General features: G+C 41.9%; 1 protein-coding gene across 2 annotated transcripts in view; it reads right to left on the bottom strand.

Annotated features, from left to right (window-relative positions):
- Positions 1–23465, bottom strand: part of ypel1 (yippee-like 1) — a 29110-nt gene extending 5645 nt beyond the window's left edge. Inside the window, exons 1-4 of one of the 2 annotated variants that reach the window (XM_076104279.1) lie at positions 22886–23465; positions 15229–15513; positions 4005–4048; positions 1140–1248 (exon numbers count right to left, since the gene is read on the bottom strand). In XM_076104279.1, the coding sequence (XP_075960394.1) occupies positions 1140–1248; positions 4005–4048; positions 15229–15345 (270 nt within the window). In that variant the 5' untranslated portion in view covers positions 15346–15513; positions 22886–23465. Of the gene's footprint in view, positions 1–1139; positions 1249–4004; positions 4049–15228; positions 15514–19938; positions 20454–22885 lie in introns of those variants that run through there. The other variant, XM_076104278.1, reaches the window with a different exon arrangement.
- Positions 23466–24157: the final 692 nt, after the last annotated feature.

Raw genomic sequence — 24157 nt, 5'->3', positions numbered from 1 at the left:
ACAAAGCAACGCACAAAGCAGCGTACAAAGCAACGTACAAAGCAGCGCACAAAGCAACGCACAAAGCAGCGCACAAAGCAACGCACAAAGCAACGCTCAAAGCAACGCACAAAGCAACGCACAAAGCAGCGCACAAAGCAACGCACAAAGCAACGCTCAAAGCAACGCACAAAGCAGCGCACAAAGCAGCGCTCAAAGCAACGCACAAAGCAGCGCACAAAGCAGCACTAGCGTACAAAGTAGCGTACAAAACAACGCACAAAGTGTTATAGCTGCTTTTAAGTGAATGATGGAGAAAATTCACAATTCACGTGATTCACATGCATTTGCAGAGGAGCCATTCATCATTATACAGTATGCAAATAACTCAGCAGTGACTTTCATTTTGAGTCAAATAAATATGCACACATGTATTCATCTGACCTCAGTATTATCTGAGAAAAGCAGGAAGTTTAGGGACGCGGAGAAAAACTGAAGCTTTCCTCCAGTGACCAAATCCCCTCTTTCAAAAGTCTCAACTTCCTGCCACACATCTCCTGAAGAGCCGGATCATTTCCGGCGTGCGTCCCCGTCCTGCTGAGCTCCCGGAGAATCAGGATGTCGATGTTGGTCTGTGTCTTTGATTATTTGCTCAGCCTGCTTTGCCTTGTAAACCAGCTCCGCTCTGCTTTGCTTGCGGGGCTTTCGTGAGACTCTCTAATTGTTTTTTTTGTGTCACTGAAGGAGCGGCTTTAAGTGAGTCCCTGTCTTGTACTTTGTTCAGTTATTTTACACCCTTCTATAGTCGTCTCAGACAATTACCGGGAGAAGCCTCTTCAAAATGGCCTGACATTTAATCACTGTAGACTCTCAGAGGTACCAGTCTGTCTGCAGCCAACCTTTCGGCACTGTAATTATCTTGCGCGCTAGGAGACCGAAGAGTTCTCGATCTCTGAGCCTAAACACAATCCCGAGCTAAAAAACTGTCACCATGGCTTTAAGAAGCAATGCTTTAATGAGAGCAACCGTGCTCCTTTGACCCGCGATAGCATCATTTGTCTTGCAAGCCGAGAAACCACATAGTTGCAACACAAACACAGGCGTTAAGTGGTGCATCGAGGAACATTAAGAGCTAGGGTGAGCGTTTAAAGGACACTTACATATTTCCAGCCCAGCGTGGTTTTACAGTTTTCACAGTAGATGTCAGCCACAGCGTGTAAACCTGTGAGGAGAACCCGCTCCTCGGCTGGCCCGCAGCCGACATTCACCCTGCAGGGGAGACAGGAAGTGGAGAAAAGGCCACGGAGGTCAGGGAGCGCAGAAGAAGAAGAAGAGCTCAAAAGGTTCACTTAAAGTAACAGCAGTGCTCAAGTATTCAAAGTATTCAAAGTATACACGTCGAAGTGTACTCGGTGCATGGTAGTGTATTCATTATTACAAATGACCAACATTGGAGACTAAAAAGTCAAGAAACTTAAACTGGAGATACAAATGAGTGAAAATATTCAATTCTATCTCAACTATTTCTCCATATATAATATATTAGGTTTCGCATACATGAGATTTGACCAATTTTAAGTTATTTTTTGCACTGAATACAGTTGCAAATGTCAAAAATACATTGACAACAAGCTAAAAAACAAAACAACGCCACATTGCTTTGTTCCCAGAAAGAGACATTTCTTTATGGCAACAGTGATATTTTTTGAGTTTTTCTCATCTTATATATCTTCAGATATATAAAGCCTCCAAAATGGAAATACTACTCAATACATCAAAAGTGTACTGAAGTACAGAACTCAATAAGTGAATACTTCAGAGAAATCTATTGTTTTTCCCCGTCAACATTACACCACTCCCTCCCAGTAAACACAGTGTTGCTGATTAGCTTTTAATTAAAGGAAATGCCACAGGCAAATAAACAATCATTTCATGTAACCGAGCTACATGTAGACGTCTGCAAAACTTTCATTTTCCCACCAAATGCATCTGTTTTAGACTAAATGTCTTTTTTTTTTTTACCCGCAAAGCACCATAAACATTGCTCGCTGGGCTTCAGGTGCTCTCACGTTGGGCATGATTAGAATAACTTATTTGGACTCTGGAGTTTGTAGAGTGCTTCTTTCATTCAATGCATTCAGGCAGGTAGGAGCAATGTATTTCAGAGTGGGGCAGCACAAAGCAGCTGCTCCATGACACCTGACAGAGTCTCAGACCTCTGGGGGGAGGGGGGGGGGGGGGGGGGGACTTCTGTGTGGTTCATGAAGACTGAGAGCAGAGACCCAAAAACCAACCAAGCAAGAAATACACCACTAAAATGCGGCTCAAGGGCCTAAAGAGACGGGTGTTAACCAGCAGCTCCTGCAGCATCGACTGACATGAATGTTTGTTAGATGTCTAGGTTACTTATAACCATTGTTATTATTACCAGCAGGATCATGCGACGGCTCGCGTGCGTGAGTGACGGTGCACACGTGTGTCTGTCCACGGCTACTCTCGCATTCTACTGCAGTAACCTGCATAATATTTTGGGTGGCCAGTTATGCTCAAAGACCTCTCGTGGTTGTGGTGACTCATACTTTCTCAAACAAATCTTGTATTCACTGACTGCCTGTATGGGCCACAGGTGATAACACAGCGGAGTGCATCGCCAACCCCCTGCCAAGGCACAGAGAGGGGAAAACGGTTGACTTTTATCGATTTGGAAGGTGTGTTTGGCTAACCGCTAACGGAGGTACCAGTACACACACTACTGAGTACGTCGCTTCAACTGGGACCGCTTGGTGAGACTATTTTGTTTTGCAAAGATCGTATCACGTGTCTTGCACGACAACCTCAAGGCAATTGTCTGCATAAACGCTTGTGATTTACGACGGTGTCTAGATTGGGGTCACGATACAGCAGTGGCCGGTGCAGACACACCTGGCGCAGAGCTCTCTACCGAGTGCACCTTTCTAGTTTCAAAAGCATTTTAATGACAACATTCCAACATGTAGTCAGGACGTGATTCACATTCAAATATAGTCATTTAATTGCTGTTGAAACATTTATATGTAAAGTGGACTTCAGCCCAGTTTTAACCTAAATGTTTCAGTGTCTTTTGACCTGAAAATCACCACATCAGTGCTTCCTGGCTGTAGTTGGCTGGAATCAGACTGATTTTGACTTCCTGTAATGCTGAAAATCTACGGCAATGTAGTGCACATCTATGAGCATTTTACCAAAAATGATGTTAGTGTGAATGTCATTTTCTGAACCCATGAAGAGATCAAGACGCCCAGCTCCACCTAAGAGAGGTGGTGGATTTTAAGCACGCTGTGGTCTCGTTTGTGTGTGTTTGTTACTCAAATGGAATGAAAGTCTACGTGCACGCCAGCCCAACAACATTGGTGGCAGTGGTGCATGATAAAATGTCCCACAGGTTTATGGACAAAGACGCACCTCGATGGGATGCATCGTTGCTTTCCGGGGAGGGTATTAGAAGAAGGGAGCTTTACTCACTTTTTAAAGTGTTTCATTGATTTTTTTTTTTTCCCACAAGGCTGTTTGGAATTAGGGAATTTGAACAAAAGTGTCTGTCGAGTGGATCTAATTTTGTTTAATGTGTTTGTTGGAACGGATAATCGAATACGACTACTGGGAATCATTTCTGTGGTGGTGGATGTGAACTTTGCCTGCGTAAACCACCAAAACACAATTTTAACATACGTGTGCAGTCATCGTGGCAGCAAAGGACAACAGCTGCACAGAAAACAAAAGGTAAGAAAGTGTGAAAGCAAAGCAGTAGGTTTAGGTGAAGAAGGGACGCTTGAACTCTGCTTTGAATTCAAACATACGCACCCAGTGGTTTTAAAACTCCATCTAACAAATGAGCTTCTTGTGTAACTTTTATCTACAAGCCCCCAGAACACTTTTAAAATATACATAGAATAGACCAAATGTACAAAAAGAGTAAAAAAGCTAAGTTTGTCACTCTGGAGAAAAAAAGAACCGAGGTGAATTGTAGGTGTGGGTCTCATACTTACACCGAATTAAACAGATAGGCTCTTCCTTGACTGCCTTGAAATGACTGAAACGAGAAAGAGAGAAAAAAAACAACAACAGGTAAGTTGACGATACAGATCCGCATCACACCGCTGAGTACAAGAATGTCAGCAACTGACACCCCGGGGTGCTTTTTCTCCCAGTGACTGCTGTGCGTACTTGTTCTCCCAGTGACTGCTGTGCGTACTTGTTCTCCCAGTGACTGCTGTGCGTACTTGTTCTCCCAGTGACTGCTGTGCGTACTTGTTCTCCCAGTGATTGCTGTGCGTACTTGTTCTTCCACCTCGTCCAGGTTCACACACACCAGTTTGGCCGGAGGTAAGAAATAAAACGAGGCTCGGAGAGGCGCTGAAGTCTGAGCACATCAATCATTGATGACGAGAGAACTGTTGTTTTAGGACTCCTCTTAGTTTCTTGTTACTAATCGTTACATCAGAGCAGAAAACATGAACTCAAACTACATATTTATTACTTAATTTTCTGCGAAATATTTACAAGAAAACTGTGTAAAAAGCTGTTGGTGCTTTGCACGTTTAGAGGAAATACAGATGGAGAGTTGTGTGCTTTGTATCAAGTTAATCAAAATAAATGGGATTACATAAAATCTAGATACAAATCTACCAAGAGTCACATTTGAGCCTCGGGTTTTCCCTGCTGCAAACTCTGTGTGTTTGCAGAACAACACAGCAGCTGTAAAAGCAGCGTCTAACAGCTCATAAAAGAAGACACGTTAAGAAGACACACAGCTGATTACGATACCGAGCCCTGATTTAATGATTCAAAACATTCCTGTCAACCTCAAGAGACTACAAGGGGAAAACCCGTTTGCTTGAATGCATGGAGGAATAACTTATGTGTTAAAGCTCCCCTGTGGAGTTTTCTTCTCAACAAATACTGTTCTGTTTACATTCAGTGTTTCTCACCAAAATACAGTGTGTGTGTGTGTGTGTGTGTGTGTGTGTGTGTGTGTGTCCTTGAGGTACAACAAACATGTTTAATGCATTTCCTTCCAAATGAGTCTGGATTTAAGTTGGACTGTAAATATCACCTGCAGATCTACGCAGAGAAAGAAAGGTGTTATGGGTAACCGACGGTTGCAGGAAAGTCACCGTGCACACCTTGCAAAACAACATGTCAGTGATGTCAAAACCTCAAGATTTCTACAAATATCATCTGCATATTTTTTTTACCTACCCTTTATTCTTTCCTGCTTTTCCAAACTAAACCTGAAGAATTGCTACGATCACATCATAATAATCATAAACAGAAGTTAACACACATCAAGCGTGTGCTCGTGATGAACGCAGGAGGTTCAATTAAAATCTGTCTTTATATAAATATCCTGCCACTGACGTTTACCGTGTATTAATGTGAACGCAGAGCGGTAAAGCCGTCACAGTCGGGGACGACGACAGAGCCTTCGTCTCCCTCGGCCGGCTAGACTGCAGCCCCAATCGGCTTTGCTTTTTCCATTGCAAACGAGTGCAGATAAGTGTGTGGCTACGGTTGAGGGCGCTGAGCTAATACCGCCTAATAGGAGCACCAGCTGCCTCCTCCGCTGACCACCACCGAGGCTCAGGGGACCATTCTCAGCTGCCCGAGTGTTGAACATTTGTCAAAACTGGGAAAGTTTTATTTGAGATAATAAGGAGTTTGGTTTGGAACCGATTCAAGGACAACAACAAAAGAGGATTGTTCTTCTTTTCTCTGCTCCCCCCTCCTTTGGTCGCTGTAGGTGTTGATGTCTCATTGTTACATCCTCCGAAGCTCATTGTTTTGTGTTGGAAGTGAAGTCTGCACACACACACGTACAGTCCACAGCCAAAAGACATGTGACCTTTAGGTGCCAGAGGGAACTAGGTCGGTCCCCGTGGAGTCAACAACAAGCACCCTCTCCACAGCGTTTATAGTCCGGGGAGGAGTGGTCACTCCATGTGACAAGAGCTGGGCGTCATATCTGCACTTCAATGTGGCTCAGTCATCAACTCAACCACTGGCTCCGTCTCTCGCTGCCCTTATCTGTTTCCCACAGTCTATTTTTACTTTGGCAGCGTTTTTGTCTCCCAACCCGAGCTGCTGCGAGATTTTTACTTTACTGTAGATCACCGGGGCCAAAAGAAACATCAGGCGGCTCGTCACACAACCCGTTAAGAGTCTATAACTGCAAAGTCCTACAAAGATCAGTGGAGAAAAAGAACATGTTGGTCGTGTGTTTTTTTCTTTTTACGCAGACAGAAGCCAGACAGGTTTTGGGGCTGCACTAAACCATCCAGACTCCCAACAACAATCCTATTAGACAGGATCCTGCAGGGTTTGTTTCCAACATGAGTGCAGAGAGAATCAGCTGCAGACTGGAACTCCCACAGGTTTTCTTTTTAGCTGTTTAATAAAACATGAGCAAATGTGGAGTGTGGTTACCGAGCTTTTTTTTCTTAAGCTGTTGCAATTTCATTCGTTTTTAAAAATGCTTGCTCCTAAGAAATGAATTCTACAAAGCAAATCTCAAAATCCCCGAATCCCTCTCGACCTCGCGGGACTGAAGGGAACAACGATACCTCGCACAGAGAAATCCGCTTCCTTCAGCCAAACACACAAAATACAAATCCGGCCCCCCGACGGGCTAAAATGCTTCATCTGCAGAGAGCAGCGAGCTGGTTCTTTAACGGTCTCACAGGATTATCTCTTCTCCTTTGGTACGAGGATGGTCTAGTGTTCCCTCTGCTAAAGGAGATATAAAAAGGAAGCATATGTAAATATAAAGAGCTGATTCTGATCCTTTGTTTTGATCATCACACATCATGCTCTACATTTACAAAAGAAAATACGAAGCCTTCTTAGCTAAATGCTAACAGGGATTCAAACAGATCTGGTGTTGTGTTTCTATTGCCAGCTCTGCAGCAAAATCTATGAAAAACAGTGACAGGAAAAATGGTCACAAAAACATCCAGAAGCGTGCGAGTTATTGTGAGTCGACTTATAAAAAGCTACTGATTCAAAATATTTAGTGTGGACTAAAATGGTATTGGTTGGTTGGTTGGTTGGTGGTTGGTTGATTGGTTGGTTGGTTGGTTGGTTGGTTGGTTGGTGGTTGGTTGGTTGGTTGGTTGGGTGGTTGGTTGGTTGGTTGGTTGGTAAAACAAAACAACCGAATCACAAGAATAAAGTGGCAAATGTGAACAATGTCAGGCTGCAAGACAGAAGGAAAAAGAAGTGGTAATGCCATGTTCACCATCTTAATTTAGCATTAAAATATTGCACAAAGTGTCTTCTGTTTCCCTCTGCTAGTTTTGCTAATATATAGTTCAATAAAAGCTTTCTAACCATGAATACACTTGGTTTAATTATGATATTAAAGAAAGAGAGGAAGAACAGCAACAAACGGACCGCTCCATCTTACGTCAGTCGCGTGTCGACCATCAAAGTCTTGGCAAACTTCCAACTGGAAGAAGAAGAAGGAAAAAAACAACAACCTCAAACCCCAAAGGAAGTGCGCCTGTTAATGGCGAGAAAAGAAAAGTGTGATCAATCCATTAGAGGGGCTTCCATCAGCCTGATGGGTGGGACGAAGCCAAGGTGCTGCATAAAACACTCGGCCTGCTCCTCAGTATGCAGGCAGCGTCGTCCGGCTCCAGGACCTCGTTCACACTGCAGGACTCTGCTCTCACACTGCTATCAGGGTGGTTTCTCCTATCTGATGAAGGATGTAGCCCAAATCTGATCAAAATATGAACTGACGGCGATGTCGTGAAGATGCAGCGTGCTCCGGGTGACGACATGACAACGAACGTCGGATCGGATTTCGGATAGTCGGATAGTCTCAGCATGTTTCCTTTGGAGGCGATTATGTTTTACTCGTTGGGCTTCACGCTAACAGAGCCTCGTCCAGTTGACCGTTAATTCACTCATGATTGTGTCAAATCAAAGCTTAGAAACCGCAGTTGGACAGTTGGGCTACTTTGATTGACAGGCCACTGCCAGAGACGTATACGGCGTCTCTACGTCACTTCTCCGCAGTCCAAATATGGTCACTTCCCTTCATTGGTTGCAAAAAGCCAAGATGGCGACGGCCAAAATGACGAACTCGAGGCTTCTAAACAGCATATATCGATATCTGTGGGCTGCAGTAAGACTGATACTAATCGAGGAAAAGTGTGAATGCTGCAAAAAAATTAATTTGCATTAAGCAATAAGCCAAGTATGTTCATCACTGTTGGCTGCTCAGCCTCAATAATTAAAGTTTTACTGCGAGAGGAAAACTTCTCTTTTGCAGAAGCTTCCCATATTGAGTCTGGTGGCTGAGGGGAGGAGGGGAGGAGGGGAGGAGGGGATGGAGGACTGAGTCTGCCATTCTTCCTTCTGGCCCGTGTGCTCAGGTTAATCCTCTCTTTCGGGCTGCTCCATCTGCATCTTTTGCTCGCCGGCTGGCATGCCTCGAAGACTCTACGCAGAAGCTCTGCGAGGGGAAACAAATTATTCTTATTCTTTTTTTTATTTTTTATTTTTTTATACCTGGCTCAGGAGATTTCCAGCACTTAAATTGCAACTGTGGGGAGAAATCTGCCAGAACCTGCAGAGCTCCTTCAAACACTTTTCAAACCTTTTGTTGTTGGTCGCATGGCCGGTTTACTGGTCCCCCCCACCCCCCCTTTTTATACTCCATGCACACTGGGAAATAGAGTTCATAAGAAACGCTGTGCTGGAGCTTCACTTCACAAATTTCACATGCGATGAGAATCAAACATGGACAGGGCGCGTGGCCCTTGGCAGCGCGTAGTGGAAAACACCAGACTACGGTGTCGTCTTCTCCTAAGTAACATAATCGGCTTAGAAGGGTTGATGCTGAGGACCGGTGATGCTGCCTGAACACACAAACGCTAACGAGGTGTGGCAGCGAGTCGAGAGCTTATTAATAGATCTGCCAGCAGTATGGTCACAATCAATACCAAGATATTATTAGGAACAATTTCCAGATCTCAATCTACCTCGTGAAGTGGAATATAGGTGCAGAGTCAGATATTACAACGCTGAAACGTTTACTCAAACAAAACATGTATTTTAACAATTGTGCCAAATATTCTCTAGTTACAGCTTCTTAAATATGGTTTTTAATTTAATATATTTGGGTTTTGTACCGTCGGTCGCACAAAACAAACTATTTGAATGAGTCATGTGAGTCATATCTTATTATTTTATGGGATTTTAAAGAATTAGCATTTCCTCGAATAATCAAAAAAATAATCAAGAGTGAAAATAATTATTAGTTACAAACGCAACATGAAGCGCACCCACAGATCATGTTTTCTACCCGTTCTTATAGAACTAACTCAGAACAAACAAACACAATATTATGTGTCTTAACCACAATGGTCTTAGATACTCCATGATCTATGAGATATATTTAGTTTGTCTGTTAAACTAACAGCTTTGTCAGATCAGATGTTGTCAACAGATACAGACGCATGAAGAGTTACAGTATGAAAGCATCAAAGCAACATGTTTACTGTGTCAAACCTCCTGGAGTCCAACGAAGATCCCTTAATTAAATCCACTTTAGAATTAAAGTGGATTGTTTAGACTAATTAGGTCATTTGTCAAGAGTCACCCAACGGCTTTGGCCCAATGAACAAGGAAACACAACCCAACAGTCAACAGATCACTGCAGTGGTTTTAATGCTGAGCAGCTGTTATTGTTTAGTTTTCATAATCAATTAATGGGCTTAATATTTCCTGAATTAATAGGTTAATATTTGGTCTATAAAGCGTCAGAACAGCTTTTTGTATTGATGGTTTTGTCCAACCAATAATCTAAAAGTTGAATATATTCAGTTTTCTATCATAGCAGGCAACGTAAACTTGGAAAATATTCACATTTGAGTGCATTTTAGATTAGAAGGAAAAAGTTTTAACAGCAACTTCCTTTTAACACATTTAAAATCAGGATTTTTGGAAAAATTTGTTAAAAGAATACACAGATTTTCATCCATTTACGCACACATGCCAACGCTTCTGAGAAAGTGCGACCCAAGCGGTAATTAAAGATATAACACATAAAGGCTTTGCATTAATCATTACCAACATTCTTGTTAACAGTCCCATGAAACTGAGAAACTCTGTACATAGTGTCGCCCTCATGCTGCACAACAAGTCCAAACAACAACAAAGTGGGTGAAAGAACGAACTTCCCAAACCTGTACAGTAGAATGCATTTGATTAATAATTGGAAATAATCCTTCTAAACTGAACTGATGAGTTTACGTCTTGTGAACGTGAGTTTTTTTAGCAAACGTCTGCACAGCCGAGGCCCAACGACAAACACAAGCAGGAGAGGTGAGACGTCGCCGGCCAATAGAGAAGATTACAACCGAGTCAACCAAGGTAAAGACGTATCACCACAGCAGCCGTTTCCAAACTGGTTGCACACAGTGAAGGCTGCATTGAGAGGCTTTCGTCACCCGACACATATTGATGCATCTCGTAATCAATTTAGAGACTCGATGATGAAACCATTGCCTCATTAAAGATGTGGCCTGAAGGTTTTTACTTCATAAAAGTTCGAAACAACGTTTTGACGTTTGCAGTGAACTTCTTGATTTCGGGACTGGCACAACATTGTGAATTAATTTAATGTAAAATGATGTGTTAAAAAATTCTTCTTCTTCTGTTTGACTTCAGCTGTTTGAATGGCAGCTTATGGGTCATCTGAGTGCCAATCCCAGATCCTCCACAAACATAACCCTCTCCAGCCTGAAGCTGAAACATAAGTGCGGCTTTACGTCAGACTACAAAAGAGTTTCAGTGTCTGTCCTATCTGGACAAACAGCAGGGGACGAAAGAAAACCAATTAAACCGCATTGTCTTCTAAATGAGCCTCAATACAAGAGGAGTTTAACTGACCAAACTGGCCAACTGTTTTAGCATTTTGGGGAACTCCCTGAGAAGCGACTACCGAACTATAATAAATCTCATTTATTTGCTTTTGCCAGTTTGGAGCTCTCTGGTGCTACTGGTCTTCCAGCATTCCCGCTCCAGTGTCAGGTGTGAGGACAATGGGCCTCTAATAAAACAAACATTATAACCTTTAACATCTTCAGCCCCGCCCGCGGCGGCAACAGGAGCTCATAGATATCTCACTCTCTAATGATTTGTCTTTTAGAAAGCAACAGTCAGTGCTCAGAATACGTCACCGAAGAAAGCAAATGTGGCGGCGCTTTGTAGCCGAATGATTACAGCGCGTATGGCAGCGACGTTGCAGGTTCGATTCCTTGGAACCTTTGCTGCAGTTAAAGTAGAGTTAGAGTCAATTAAAAGAAGAGTCGGGAAGGAAAGCTATAGGTTTTCATCAATTAATTGGCAGATCCATTGGTACAGAAAATATCAGTAGATGCAGTATTCTATTAAAAATGTAACTTTTGCTTTTTCATTCTTATTTCTAAGATTTATTGTCTGTATGCATGTATTCTATTCATATATTATTTTACAACTGATTTTGTTTTTCCTCACTGCAAGTGTTTTTTTTCCACCACACACTGAGTTTTCGTCTTGCTGTGTGTGTATTCTTGACTGTAAACACTTTGTGTGAACTCTGTCACATAAACTAAGTTTCGTCGTCTTCCTTGTTTCATGTCGCGTCTCAAAACCAATGAACTTCCTGATTGCAAACAAGAGGATGTGGACCAAATTAAAAGAAAAGAAAACAGCCTACGGGGCTTTAAATAACTAATGTGTCACAACTTTCTTCTGCAGCATTCTTGTGTTTCAGCTGCACGATTTTTGCAAAACTCTCCGTTTGCTAAACTCTTATTCATTTTTATTATTTTCTTCTCTGCATCCAGTCAAAATGTGCTGCACCAACAAATTGAACCTCCTGCACAGGAGCCAATAAAACGTCACACAGACTTTGCTGCGTGACGATTAATCCACATATCTCGACGTGTTAAGTGAGGCGCAGATAAACGAGGATAGTTGCTCTCGTTCGAAGGCTCATCAGCGTGATTTACGGCGGTCTTTAACAATTAAAACCTTTCGCGGCTCTGAAGTGACCATGTTGAGGCCGGTGATGCTGCTGAAAGAAGCAGCACGGTCTGGTGGTTGAGCCGTTTACTCGTCTTCCTCCTCGCACAGACAAGCTGCGAGCTTCCGAGTCTCTGAAGCCGCAGGAGGCAAATGGATTTCCACACGTAGATGGCGAACGCGCTGATTGATCATCTTTGCCATTTGAATAATCAGCTTAGTGCGCGGCGAGAGTGCAACGCACGGGGAGTCACCATCTTGCTTTAACACCTAAAAAGGTCACCGCTTCAGTCGCTGCGACTCCGGCTCATCTGATAGTTTATGAACTTTACTCGCACTCTGCTCTCCAGCTGTCGATTCACGGTCGGCGACCAAAGCAGCTGTGCACGCTTGTGGCTCCAAATGCCAGCAAATGTTTGAACAATGTGGACTTCAACACCCAGACATCCTGTAACATATGAATACTGATGAATACTATGATGGTGTGAGTCTCAGCCGTTTGTATCTCACTCAGGCTCGGGTTCGTCGCTCTCCACGGGCGGATAAATGACCAGACCCGGCAGGACAATTTCATTTTGGGCAAATGGGCCAAATCTTCGGCATCCTACAGCGTGATCTGACTGTGGAATGAGTTGGTTTTTGTTTTGTTTGCTTGTGGAGGATTTATGTGCAACCTATCAGTAGTCGCTTATGATGGAGGAATTTCACTGTATGTTAAAAATAAAAAAAGGTGTTTCAGGCCCAAACTGGTGGCGTCGACGGTTATTTCGGAAAATTTAATTAAAGTAAATTAAAAAAAAGATATGATGAGAGAAAGGACTCCATTCAAATCGAACTTTCTCACTATCAACACAAATGCTAATGTCGCCGCACTCTTATTCATGTCTAGATAAAAATAACTTTGAACTGGATCAAAACGATTGTATAACTTGATGTATTGATGATGTATTTATGATGTATTTATGACGTTTAACAGAAGTTTCAAGCTAATTTCTAAAATATCTGCAAAACTAGAATAACAGCCTCGTGGTTGTACGTCTCCGTCAATCAGTCAAGTTGCAGTTTACATCCATGTCTGTCCGAAAATAATAAATTAATGAAAAGATTATCCGTGAATTAATAAATAACAAAAATAATCCTTAATCGTTACCCTGATGACACCTTAAGAGCACGAAATTCAGCAGTATTGAGATGAATGGGAGGACACAATTTGAACAAATAAAAACAAAAACAACAACAGTGCAGTTCATAGAAAACTCGTGGGCAGTGATGCAGATCTGAAGCCTGACTGTCTGGATTTTTTCATCTCATATTTTGAAAGTAATCCTCTGAGGTCGCAGTGAGCCACAGCAGCTTTCACTTTGACCTTTTTTTTTTTTTACTCAAAAAACGCAACAGAAACAAAAATAGCCGCGGCATTAACACTTTAAAAGGCTGACCGCCGACACTGACTTCAGTAATAACACCGGCAGCGGCTGTCATCGAGGCCTCTGACAATTTATCGTTAGGAATAAAATACAGAAGCAAGAGTGAGCAGACAGATACACGAGCACCGGAGACGCAATAAGGAGGTGAGCATCAAATAAAATGACATTGCTGTCAAACCCAAAGTGATATTTGCCACAACTAATACCAGAGGACAACACTAAATCACTGCAGAGAACTCTCAGTTCAGCCGAGCAAAGACTTATTCATTTCATTCAAAATATTACAAGGAGCCTGTCGCACTTTATCATCGTGGCTCATAATCTCACCCAAAAGATGATGAAGGAGACCCAGACAGCGATTATCCAACACACAGGCGAGTCTGCAGATTTATCAGTGTTTGATTTGAATAATGAAAAACTGGAGAGAATTGCCATAAAAATGTTCAGAGAACAGCTGAACTCTCGTACTAACCTGACAAACTCAAGTGTTGCTTATGTTTTCCAGTCTGCTCCTACATGAGTACCACTTATTTTAAAGCTGCATTGATTTATTCAATTAACATTGAATTAAATGAAACAAACCCACAAGAAATTATCCGCCAACTTCAGCTTTTTAGCTTCTTTTAGCTCATTGTTTTGGTTTTACCGCACATTTAAATCCACTGTTTACTGCCCAATCCGCACCAAACACACAAAGACACAACGTTAGCTGGTGAACATAGTGGAGCATTTAGCAGCTTTAGATCCAGATGCTATTTTCAGGAGTTGGTGGAGACCAAGAACAAGACTTCAAATGAATGATGCTCCATGTCTGCTGCATGTGTTAACAATTGTGATCGTTGTGAACAAAGGGCCAGACGTTGGATTATGTAGTGACTTGCAGGGCTAACTACTGTGCTGTAGTTGGTGAACTAACCGCTAACATGCTAGTCAGTCGGAAACTTGCTGGTGCCAATCACAACTATCAAGGTAATAGTCAGTTAGCAAGCTAGATAGCTTGGTCGCTAACTGGACAATAAGTTCGCAGAGTTTATTCAAAAGACGTATTTGTCCCATTGACTCTAATGTTGGTCAACGTTGTGAATTTGACCCAAAAGATTGCAGCAATTGACGCTTCGCTAAGCCCCGATGCTATTCCGTCAAACTGTCAGAGCTACGTAACCATTGAGCCCACACTGCCACTAACTGCACTCCTTGAGTATATATTATCTAATTTTTGGAAAAACGAGAGAAGCAGACAGAAGGGTCTACAACATGCGTTTCAAAGATAATAAATAAAAGTTAAAAAGATAAAGATAGAAGCTACAGTTCACAGTGTCAAAGTGAGCTAACATCAGCTGGAGATCGAGACAGAAGACAATGAGATTAAGGAACAACACTGCTCCTCTTTATTCACTGTTACAATCATTAAAAAGCAAAAGCAGCACATTCAGTATACCTTCAGTAGCTAGCGTAGAATAAGTTACGTGCTAACACTAGTTAATGATGTGCTAACGTATGTGCTAATGCTAGCTCCACAGGTTTTTACGTAGAAACGTAACATTATAGAAACTTACTCCAGGTTACGAGTATCACTATTACACAACGTTAAACCATGACCAGCAGAGCCGGATAGCTGTCGGACCCTGGTCAGAGCTGGACAATGTGACGCTATGATTGGACAGTCTGCATACGAGGGGGCGGGACTTAGCGAAGGGCCGATTGAATGTCATGTGAAAGGCTACAGGGTGACTTAAGCGGAGGACAGGGAGGACTGGACCTGCCGTACCTTTGAGATGAGCTCGTCATGGTTGGCCAGGTGTGCCCGGCAGTGGATGCAGCTGTAGGTGCGGTGGCAGTTCGGCAGGTAAGCCTGGAAGGTCTTTGACTTGGTCATCTTCACCATGTCAGTGGGGCAGGGCTCTTCGCAGGTGTCCGGGCTGGCACTGGAAGAGTTGCAGCTCTGCTGGACTTGCTGACAGAAGAAGCACTGGAAGATGCAGGCAAAAGCCGTCGTTGTTGTGGAGTGGGTGTGTGGCAGGCTCCACACAGACACCACGGGAGAAAATCAAACCTGCCGGGCGGAAAACAAAAAGTGTTGAGAGACTCGTCCGGTGCATCCTATTTTTAGAGCTCATGATCTTCATTGCAATTCCAATATAAACTCATATCGTTTGCTCGAGCAGTCATTTGATTACAGTAATCTATCACGTGATTGCGATCGCATGCTGTTGGCTACCAACACGGCTGTGATGTAACTTAATATGATGACACGTCAAACAAACCCGTGTTCAATGTGAAGCCACACGACATGTTTCACCTGATCACAAACTGATTTCTTATTCATAGTTCTGTCTCAGTGGACCGATACACGCAGGATAAGATTATTAAAGCTTCTGGTATAAATGTTAAGAGTTCTTTTATTTGTTTGCATGCCAGGAAAATTAATTAAAAATATCCCTCAAAAAGGACAATCTGTTTCTTTACACTTTGTTTCAACTGCGAGAATCGTTTGTTTTAAGATTAGCTGTAACAGTTTCAACTAATGTCCAGTGTTTGTTTTTAATTCAAATCTGAACCAGGAGGTCAGTGTGTAAACTGTAACGGATGTTTACAACGGACAGATTGAGTAATAACTTCACTGTTTGCATTCATTTCTCTTTACAAATGAATTAGTCAAACCTCAGGGTTTGTTTACAATCCATCAGATCATCTCACTGCTCCTGTTTGTTTCTGCGTCCAGCAATTACTTTGACGAGAACTCAACAGAAACCAAAACCTGATCCAAGTTGTAATAAACTCAAAATATAGCATGCATGTATGTTGTATAACAAACAACAACAACGCGCACACATAGCATACAGCATCAGCTTTATCATGAATTCCTGGCAGAGATGAATTCGTCTGCACGCCTGCAGGAGATTCGGCTCCACAGAAACAAAACGCAAACCAGTTCAGATCACCTGCAGGACAGACGAGAAGAGACGAGGAGACAATGCAGCCGAGACACAATGAACATCTCTGCAGGTGAACAATGCTAACTATCCGACAGAATGAAGACCTGCTCCACCTCCCTTTGTACTCGACTGCTGTCTAGACTTTGGTGTGGCAGCCATTTGGATTCCAGCTGATCGAATGCGACATTCATGCTTACACTGAAAATATGCATATTTGATCTTTTCCCAAATCGTTTTAACCTGGAGCCTCAAACAGTTATTCATTTCTCATGATAAGACAATAAGACATACATACTCTGTAAAAAAACATCAGCTACAACTTTAAAGTTTAGCATTCACTTCGTCAAACTGACCAATTTGGTTTTATTCAACCTATTTCTATATAAACAATCCCTTTCATCTCCCTCCGTTTTCTACACCCTGCTGCCTTTCACGACCCTTTCTATTTATCTTGTCTACAGTATTGTCTTTATTAATAGTTTTGTTTGTGTCCGTGTTTTACAGCGAGTGGGAGCTAAAGTGTTGTTCCTGTAGACTTTGACATGATGGCCGTTTGGTGTCTTTAAGTGGCCGTTGAGGTTTGAGGTCTCCGGTTGGTTCATACTCATCAGTGAGTTGGTTCATGTTTCTACAGCTTGTTACTCTGTTGTGTTGTATCTTGTTTTGTTTTTTCTATGTGAAACACTTTGTGTTGCAATCTATGTTGAAAAGAAAGCGTAGAAATCTAGTTGAATTAAATTTGATCTGAGGTGATTTAAACACATTCAGCTCATTGTGAATAAACAAATCACTTTGAGTTGCACTACACCGTAGAAAATGTTTTATACATTTTGAAGCTACATTATTGGATTTTTTTGGCCACTTGGTGGCGACAGAACAAGCTTTAAAACACAAAATCTGACATATTATGCTTTATACAGTTGTTATTGGGTTAAATATCAGCAAACAGTTACTTATCATCCAGCAGACACGGAGCAATATTAACATTAGGAGTCACGTTTCGGGCCAAATGTTGAATATAAGTTTAAAGTGTATTCTCCTGTTCGCTCTCTTTTGGTTTCCACCGACTCCTCAGAAAAATAATCCGGCTCTTTCGTACTAAAGGCTCAATTTCCTTCTCGAGATAGTTGCTAACTCTGCTCGTCTGCTTTGTGATTTTAGAACATTTTTGCTGCAAAACAGCAACCTGGTTGATGAGAGCCGTTAGAGTGAAACCGGAACAGTGAAGTTGCACGAGCAAAGTTGAATTTACCACTAAAGAAAGAAAAGAAAAGTGCGTACTGAATGGCTGTGCTGTTGTCACGGACCACCTGACAGTCAAACAGCGTGCGGACTATGACCTCTTATCGTTGATTAAATTGAGACTGGGTGGTGCCATTTATCTGCTCAACCACAGTGGCTTTCACTTCTGATATTTACTACAGAGATATATTAAAAAGCAGGCAGGTTTTCCTTCAGAGACTGGTGACACTGATGAGAGTAAAAAAAGAACGATGGACTTGTATGAAAACGTTGAGGGTACCGTTTAGGCTATTCTGTATTTATGTAACTATGATTCTCAACAAAATCACAATGTCTGCTAGTGCTGGAAAAATGGTTTCAGGTCTTTTACTCGAGTAAAAGTAGCAATACTACACTGTAAAAAACAACATATTATATTACAAGTACTCATTAGGCAGTATGAGCCATTTCACAATGGTGTATATTATGTTATTTAATAACAATCTGTGCAGCATTATAACTTTATATACTGCCAATGATACAACACAGTTATTTGTGTCTTTATATTTTGTATTAATAATTTAAATCTGCAAAGTAACAAAAGCTGTCAAATGTAGTGGAGTAGAAAGTACATTATTTGCCTGGAGATAAAATATAGAAGTCAAAAAGTAGCATAACATGGAAATACTCAAGTGGTACAAGTACCTCATAGTACAGTACTTGTGTGAATGTATTTACATTTGCCATATTTTATAATCTGATACTTCTATAAAAGGAGTATTTATAATGTATAACAAAGGACGGACGAATAAATAGATAATAAAAGTGTTGACATTTTGAAAAAACTACCTAGAGTCCTTAAAAGAATCTTTGTCTTTAAAAAATGAACTGTCCACTGCTGCTCAACAGTCACTCCAACCACCAGCACAGCATAACCAAGGTTTCACCGTGTTAAACAACAACAACAACAACAATAACCCGCTGCATCCCTGAGACTAAAGAAACACAACGAGCTCCAGAAGTTTTCCAGTTGAGCTCAATGTGGTGCAACAGGAAGAGCAGCAGCGCCGAGACAGAAGCTAGACGAGCAAAACAAAGGAGCTTCCGCAACTCAAACAGGAAGCAGCCGTGACCTGAAGTGAAGCGTGTCTGCTCTGCAAACACATACAAAACACACATTTACACACACGGGAAAATAAGAGGTGGTAGCCTAACCTGGTGGCCCCCAGACGAGCCACATTTCCATACTGTACATATATATATATATAACTGTATAATCTGCACAGGTGTCTGAGACATAATCCCCTTTCTGAATTAGCCCAGTTTAACCCCGGCTGCTCGTGGACAGGGAAAGGTAAACACACACGCACACACACAAGAGCTTTATGTGTGTGTGTGTGCGTGTCACCATCAGTGATTGTATCAGCTTTGTGCAGTGCATCACACACACACACACAGAGAGAGAAAGAGGAGACAATAACATGCTGTTATTTGCATTTAGACACCCTGACAGCGTGAAACAACGCAGAACATCGTCCCTTTTCCCTTCAGTGATGCCAAATAAGGACAAGTCTGTGGAGCTGTTTCTTTCTTTGTTGTGGTCCCCTGTGGAGCCACGTTGCTCACTCAGGGTCTCTTGTCAGTGCATGGTCTTATTTTTGTTCACTTTTAATGCTCTTCCTTTGACATTTTATGTATTTTTTCTAAACTGTAACAGCTGAACAATACTTTAAGTGATTACTTGAATCCTAAAGAATTATTTCCTAGCTCTGGAGTTTGTGGTTCTTTTGTTTCAGCCTTCCTCGCCACATGGTAACAGCTGACATGTTTTATTTAAACCACGTCGTTTTGAAGAAGAAACCAAAAGGAAATAATAAAAACAAAGAGGGAGATGTGAGTCGAGTCGACAGGTAACACAGCTGATATTCAAACTGGGCAAAGTGAAAACAAAGAGGCAGCACACTGCGCGTCTCTGGTAACCAGTAACAGGAAGAAGTGTCCAGACAAAAGACTCGCTGCACTCAACACCGAGTCTAACCCACCAAAAAACGACACATTTAACACAACATGCGTTTATTTTTATATTGTAAAGAAGGCGTCCCCCTCTAATCCTAAAATGTGTTTATCCCCAATAAAGAGCCACGACGCGAGCTCGAGCGCAACTGTGTCGCTCTATCTTGCTGCTGCTGTTGTTGTTGTTGTTGTTGTTGTTGTTTTGTTGCTATTGTTTGTTTGTTTCCGAGCCTGGTGCAGTCTGTGAACCCAGCACGACACCAGAACCAGGTTGCGTGAGGTAAACATTGCCGGGCTGCTGTACTCACCATCTGGATCATCAGAACAAAACGCAGCTTGGTGGAAAACTGAAGAAAGACAAGAGATGTTTTTCAGTCTGATGTTTTCTTTTCTAAGTTGATTCAATGCTTGTCGTCGTCCCAGGCTCTGGTCCATGTGTGGTGCTGCCAGACGGGAACTTATTGTTGTGTCCTTTGGGTGCTGACGGGTTTCATTTTTTCCCCCAACACGAGCTTTTGTTGTGTCTTTTGTGTGCGTAATGGACTGGCCTCTGGTTACTTTGGTACGGAACGTCACCACGTGGGAGGGAGATGGAGCTGTGATCGACAGCTATGGCTGGCCAATGGGTGGCTGTGCTGCCTTCAGGCTCCCGTGGGAAAGATGGAACGCAGGTTCAGAGTGGCATTCAGGTGGAAATAAATGTTCCCCCTTTTTAAAGTCTATTAATTTTATGTTTTATTTGGAGTACATTTGTTTTCGTATGTGCTCTTCAGCATTTTCTATTTGTTTTTCTCACTTTTAGCCATTTTTCTATTTAATTATTTATTGCAACGACTTCATCTCCACACGCTCATGTGCATAGATATATGTGTATATAAGTATATATAAAAGTAAATGTTTTTAAAGTAAATTTATGTATCGCATGAAGTAGCTACAGTTTACCTTTCATTGTTCAACCCTATTATGTTTGTAAAATGTCAAATAAAAGAACCATGAACTATATTTGTGATTATTTTGGTCAAGACTTTGTATCTATGTATCTGTTCTTCTTCTTTTGCTGCAGTGTCACTTTAGTTTCGCTGCATATGATCAATAAACTCAAGGTATCAACATCATAAATCTCATCTTAAATTAAAATTACCTTTATTCTTTTTATATGCATGTATGTTTTTTGCTCAGTTTGGGCCTAATAAAACACAGTAATAGAGCTTATATTGTATGCTTTCAAACACAAAGATCCTTTTAGTTTCCCCCCACGTGTTTCACTTCATATTTCGGGTTGTTGACTTTGGCAACTGAAAGCCAACTTCTTTGCTGAAGTTTTGAATGGAGGTCAATGTATTTTTGGATGTTTTTGACATTGATTTAATGCTGTAAAGCATAAATGCAAACGCATCACATATAACGTGTTTGTGTGTAAATTGTGTCAAAGTGGAGAATTATTTATCACAAGCAATATCTTTGTTTCAGAAAAAAACTAAAATCTGAAAGTTACTTTGTTATTGTTGAAGAGCTTATTTCCCATGGGGCATGAACGCGCCACCGGGAGGAGGAGGGAGCGCGCAGACACCCGGATGTGTAAATAAATACAAGATGAGAATATGAATTTCATTCCTCTTCTTTCTCTGATATGAAAACGAATACTTTGTGTTTGTCATGCTCAGTTTTCCACCTGCAGCTCTTTAAAGACAAGTCACATTTGGTTTCTGCACGTTTTGGGCACATTTTGTTCACTCAAATTACAATTTACATTGCACCTATTGCTATTTTAATGAGTCTAGATTTAATAAACGGTATTGTGGGTTATAATCCTCTAAGGAAAAATGATCCAGACTTGTTTTATAAGGCTGTCAAACACAACAAAATATACAATCCGACACCAAGTGGGAGCAGAAACACCAGAGAGCAGAAAGTCCAAACAGAGCACCACAGAAACACTACAAGAATATTACAGGATCCCTTTTCCTGAAAAACGCCCACACAGCGAAATCTGAGCCAAAACAAGTTTGACCCTATTAGTTATTTTTAGAAACAGAGCATGTCTTTAAGCTGAAATTAATATTTTATTGTATAGATGAAAAAAACTAAACAGCAGCCTGATCGCCCACCACCACCACCTCTTCCTCCTCCTCCTCCTCCTCCTCCTCTGTTTATGTGTCAGTGCTGCATCGTCCCTGATATTGGACAGATCCATATCTGACATCTAATGCCATGAATGATGACATTAACCATAAAACAGCCTAATAATAAAACAGTAATCTGGTTTATAGCTCTCAATCAAAAGCCTGTCCTCGTCCTACCCTTGCTTGTCCTGACGTCGTGGACGCGCATGAGCTTCAACACAACAAGCACTCATGAACTGTTTATATATATATATATATATATCTTTTTTTACTGCCTTTGATTACACATATACGTATATTGACACTGCAACACGAGCCCCGTCGTGTTGCAATGCTCTCCAAGGTGTTGCTTCACCGTATGGATGCACGTAAACACAACATTGCAGCTTCCCTCGGAGGGGCAGGCTTTGTGCGCGCGCGCGCGAGCGTTATGAAATCAATCCCTTTCGCTGTGTTTTTGTCGCTTGTTCACGTGGCATCATAAGCCCCCCCCCCCCCCCCCCCCAAAAAAACTGACCGCGATCTGCAGCCAAAGAGATGATGGAGGTGCTGGTGATCATAGCGGAGATAGCGCACGTTATCACATGAAAGGAGCTGCACGTCCGTGTTTTATGTTCTGCTCTTGAATGTAACTCGAGGATCAAATTGCAAAACGTGTCTCATTAAAGAAAGGAGACATTGTAACCTTATAATTAATGTAAACGGATAATTATAGGCCTACGGTTATACAAATCCTACAGAATTACAATCCTATAGGAGCATGGAAATAAAGGAATACGACATAAATACCAAACTAAGTTTCTAGAAGAGTATTATACATATTATAAGATTGTTACCGTGATATTAAAATGTGTTTTTCATGCATTAGAGGCACTGTCTGCACCCAAAAACAAAAACTAAACCTGATACCTTTAAGGTGTTAAATATAATGTAGGCAATAAAAGCTATAAATCCCTTTGTGCAACACACGAGAAACATAAAATGTACTAAAGTAGAATAACAGTTATAAACTCACTATACAGACACGCACTTTAAAGTAAGTACGACATTGTAATAGCTTTTACAGTTATTGTAGTGATTATTCTGACAGACACGCGCGTGTCCTCCAGCAGGTCACTCGCGCTGCACTCACCCCAAAAACACCTCGACTTCCCCCCCTCGGAAACCAAAACAACCCGGTGAAGAAATCTCTTCCTCCGCTGGAGCTGCAGCAGTCTTTGGATATTAGTAAAAAACATAAAAAAAATTGTAAAAAGAGACCTTCACCGTCCCATAAAGGTAGCAGCAGGCGGTCTAGGTCGGGCCGAATGGAATTAAAAAGCCCCCAAAAAACATCAGTCTCCTCGGTGGATCTTCACTGCGTTCATGAGCCAAAGACTTTCTGCGTTAACGCGTAAAATGTGCGGGATATCTCCGGAGGTCCGGTTTGAGTAGAGTCCCATCCGTGAGGTGGGTCAGAGTGAGTGCATGTTGGAGCAGCTTGCAGCTCTTTGCAGGGTTTTAACCTCTATACATTTAGCTCTCCGACGTCAGCGGCAGGACGGACCGAGCTGTCTCGTCTGCGGCCTTATTTATACCGATATCCTAATTAGCTCCGTGATGCGCAGCGCGCTTTGAATAATGCACAAACACGTTCACGAGCTGCGGACGTGTCGATACGACTGCTCGGTCTGTTTATCAAAGTCTTTATACTCTTTGGGGTGAATTGTGTCAACTGGTTTTGTTCTAAAGCAAATATAAAATAAATAAAAAAAGTGCCGAAAAGCGTTGTTTTAATACGTCTACCGTTGCTGCCTTTAAGTGCTGCAGGAAATACGAGACGCGAGCGCACACGATCAACAACGTGGAACATGCAGTAGGAGCTGGCTCAAATCGTGGCAGCGGCAGCTAGTAGAGGCACTTCCTGTTGCAAGCTCAGCTGCCACTAACGTTAGCTTCTCGTGGCACCTGCCAGTGATTCGGAGCGGATTCCGCGGTAGTTTAGTCTTTATTTGTCGTTATTTGACATTATGTGACAATACATTAAGGCCATTGAAGGCATGACTGTTGGTAGTTGTAATTGGTTTCTTAAAAAAAGGCCGAGTTGTAATAGAATGGCTACTCGTTTTTATTAGCAAGCTAATGTAGGCTAACTTCAGTTGGTACTTGTTGCCCATGGCAACGATAAACACTTTCATGCAGCAGAAGGAATGCAAATTGTAAATATTGATAATATGCATTGTACTGTTTAGAGTGATAGCAACCCATATAACCCATTTACTCGGATATATATATATATATACAGTATATAGATATATATACAGTATGCCACAAGTTGTTGCGACAGTTACAACAGTTACAACGGCGATTTGAGCTTGCCCTTTCTCGGAACATGTCGGGACAACTCCAGCGTGATTATCTTCCC

This window comes from Anarhichas minor, unplaced genomic scaffold, assembly GCF_050575085.1.
Source record: "Anarhichas minor isolate MPS153535 unplaced genomic scaffold, ASM5057508v1 ptg000030l, whole genome shotgun sequence".
NCBI lineage: Eukaryota > Metazoa > Chordata > Actinopteri > Perciformes > Anarhichadidae > Anarhichas > Anarhichas minor.
This window is presented reverse-complemented; position numbering and strand designations above follow the sequence as displayed.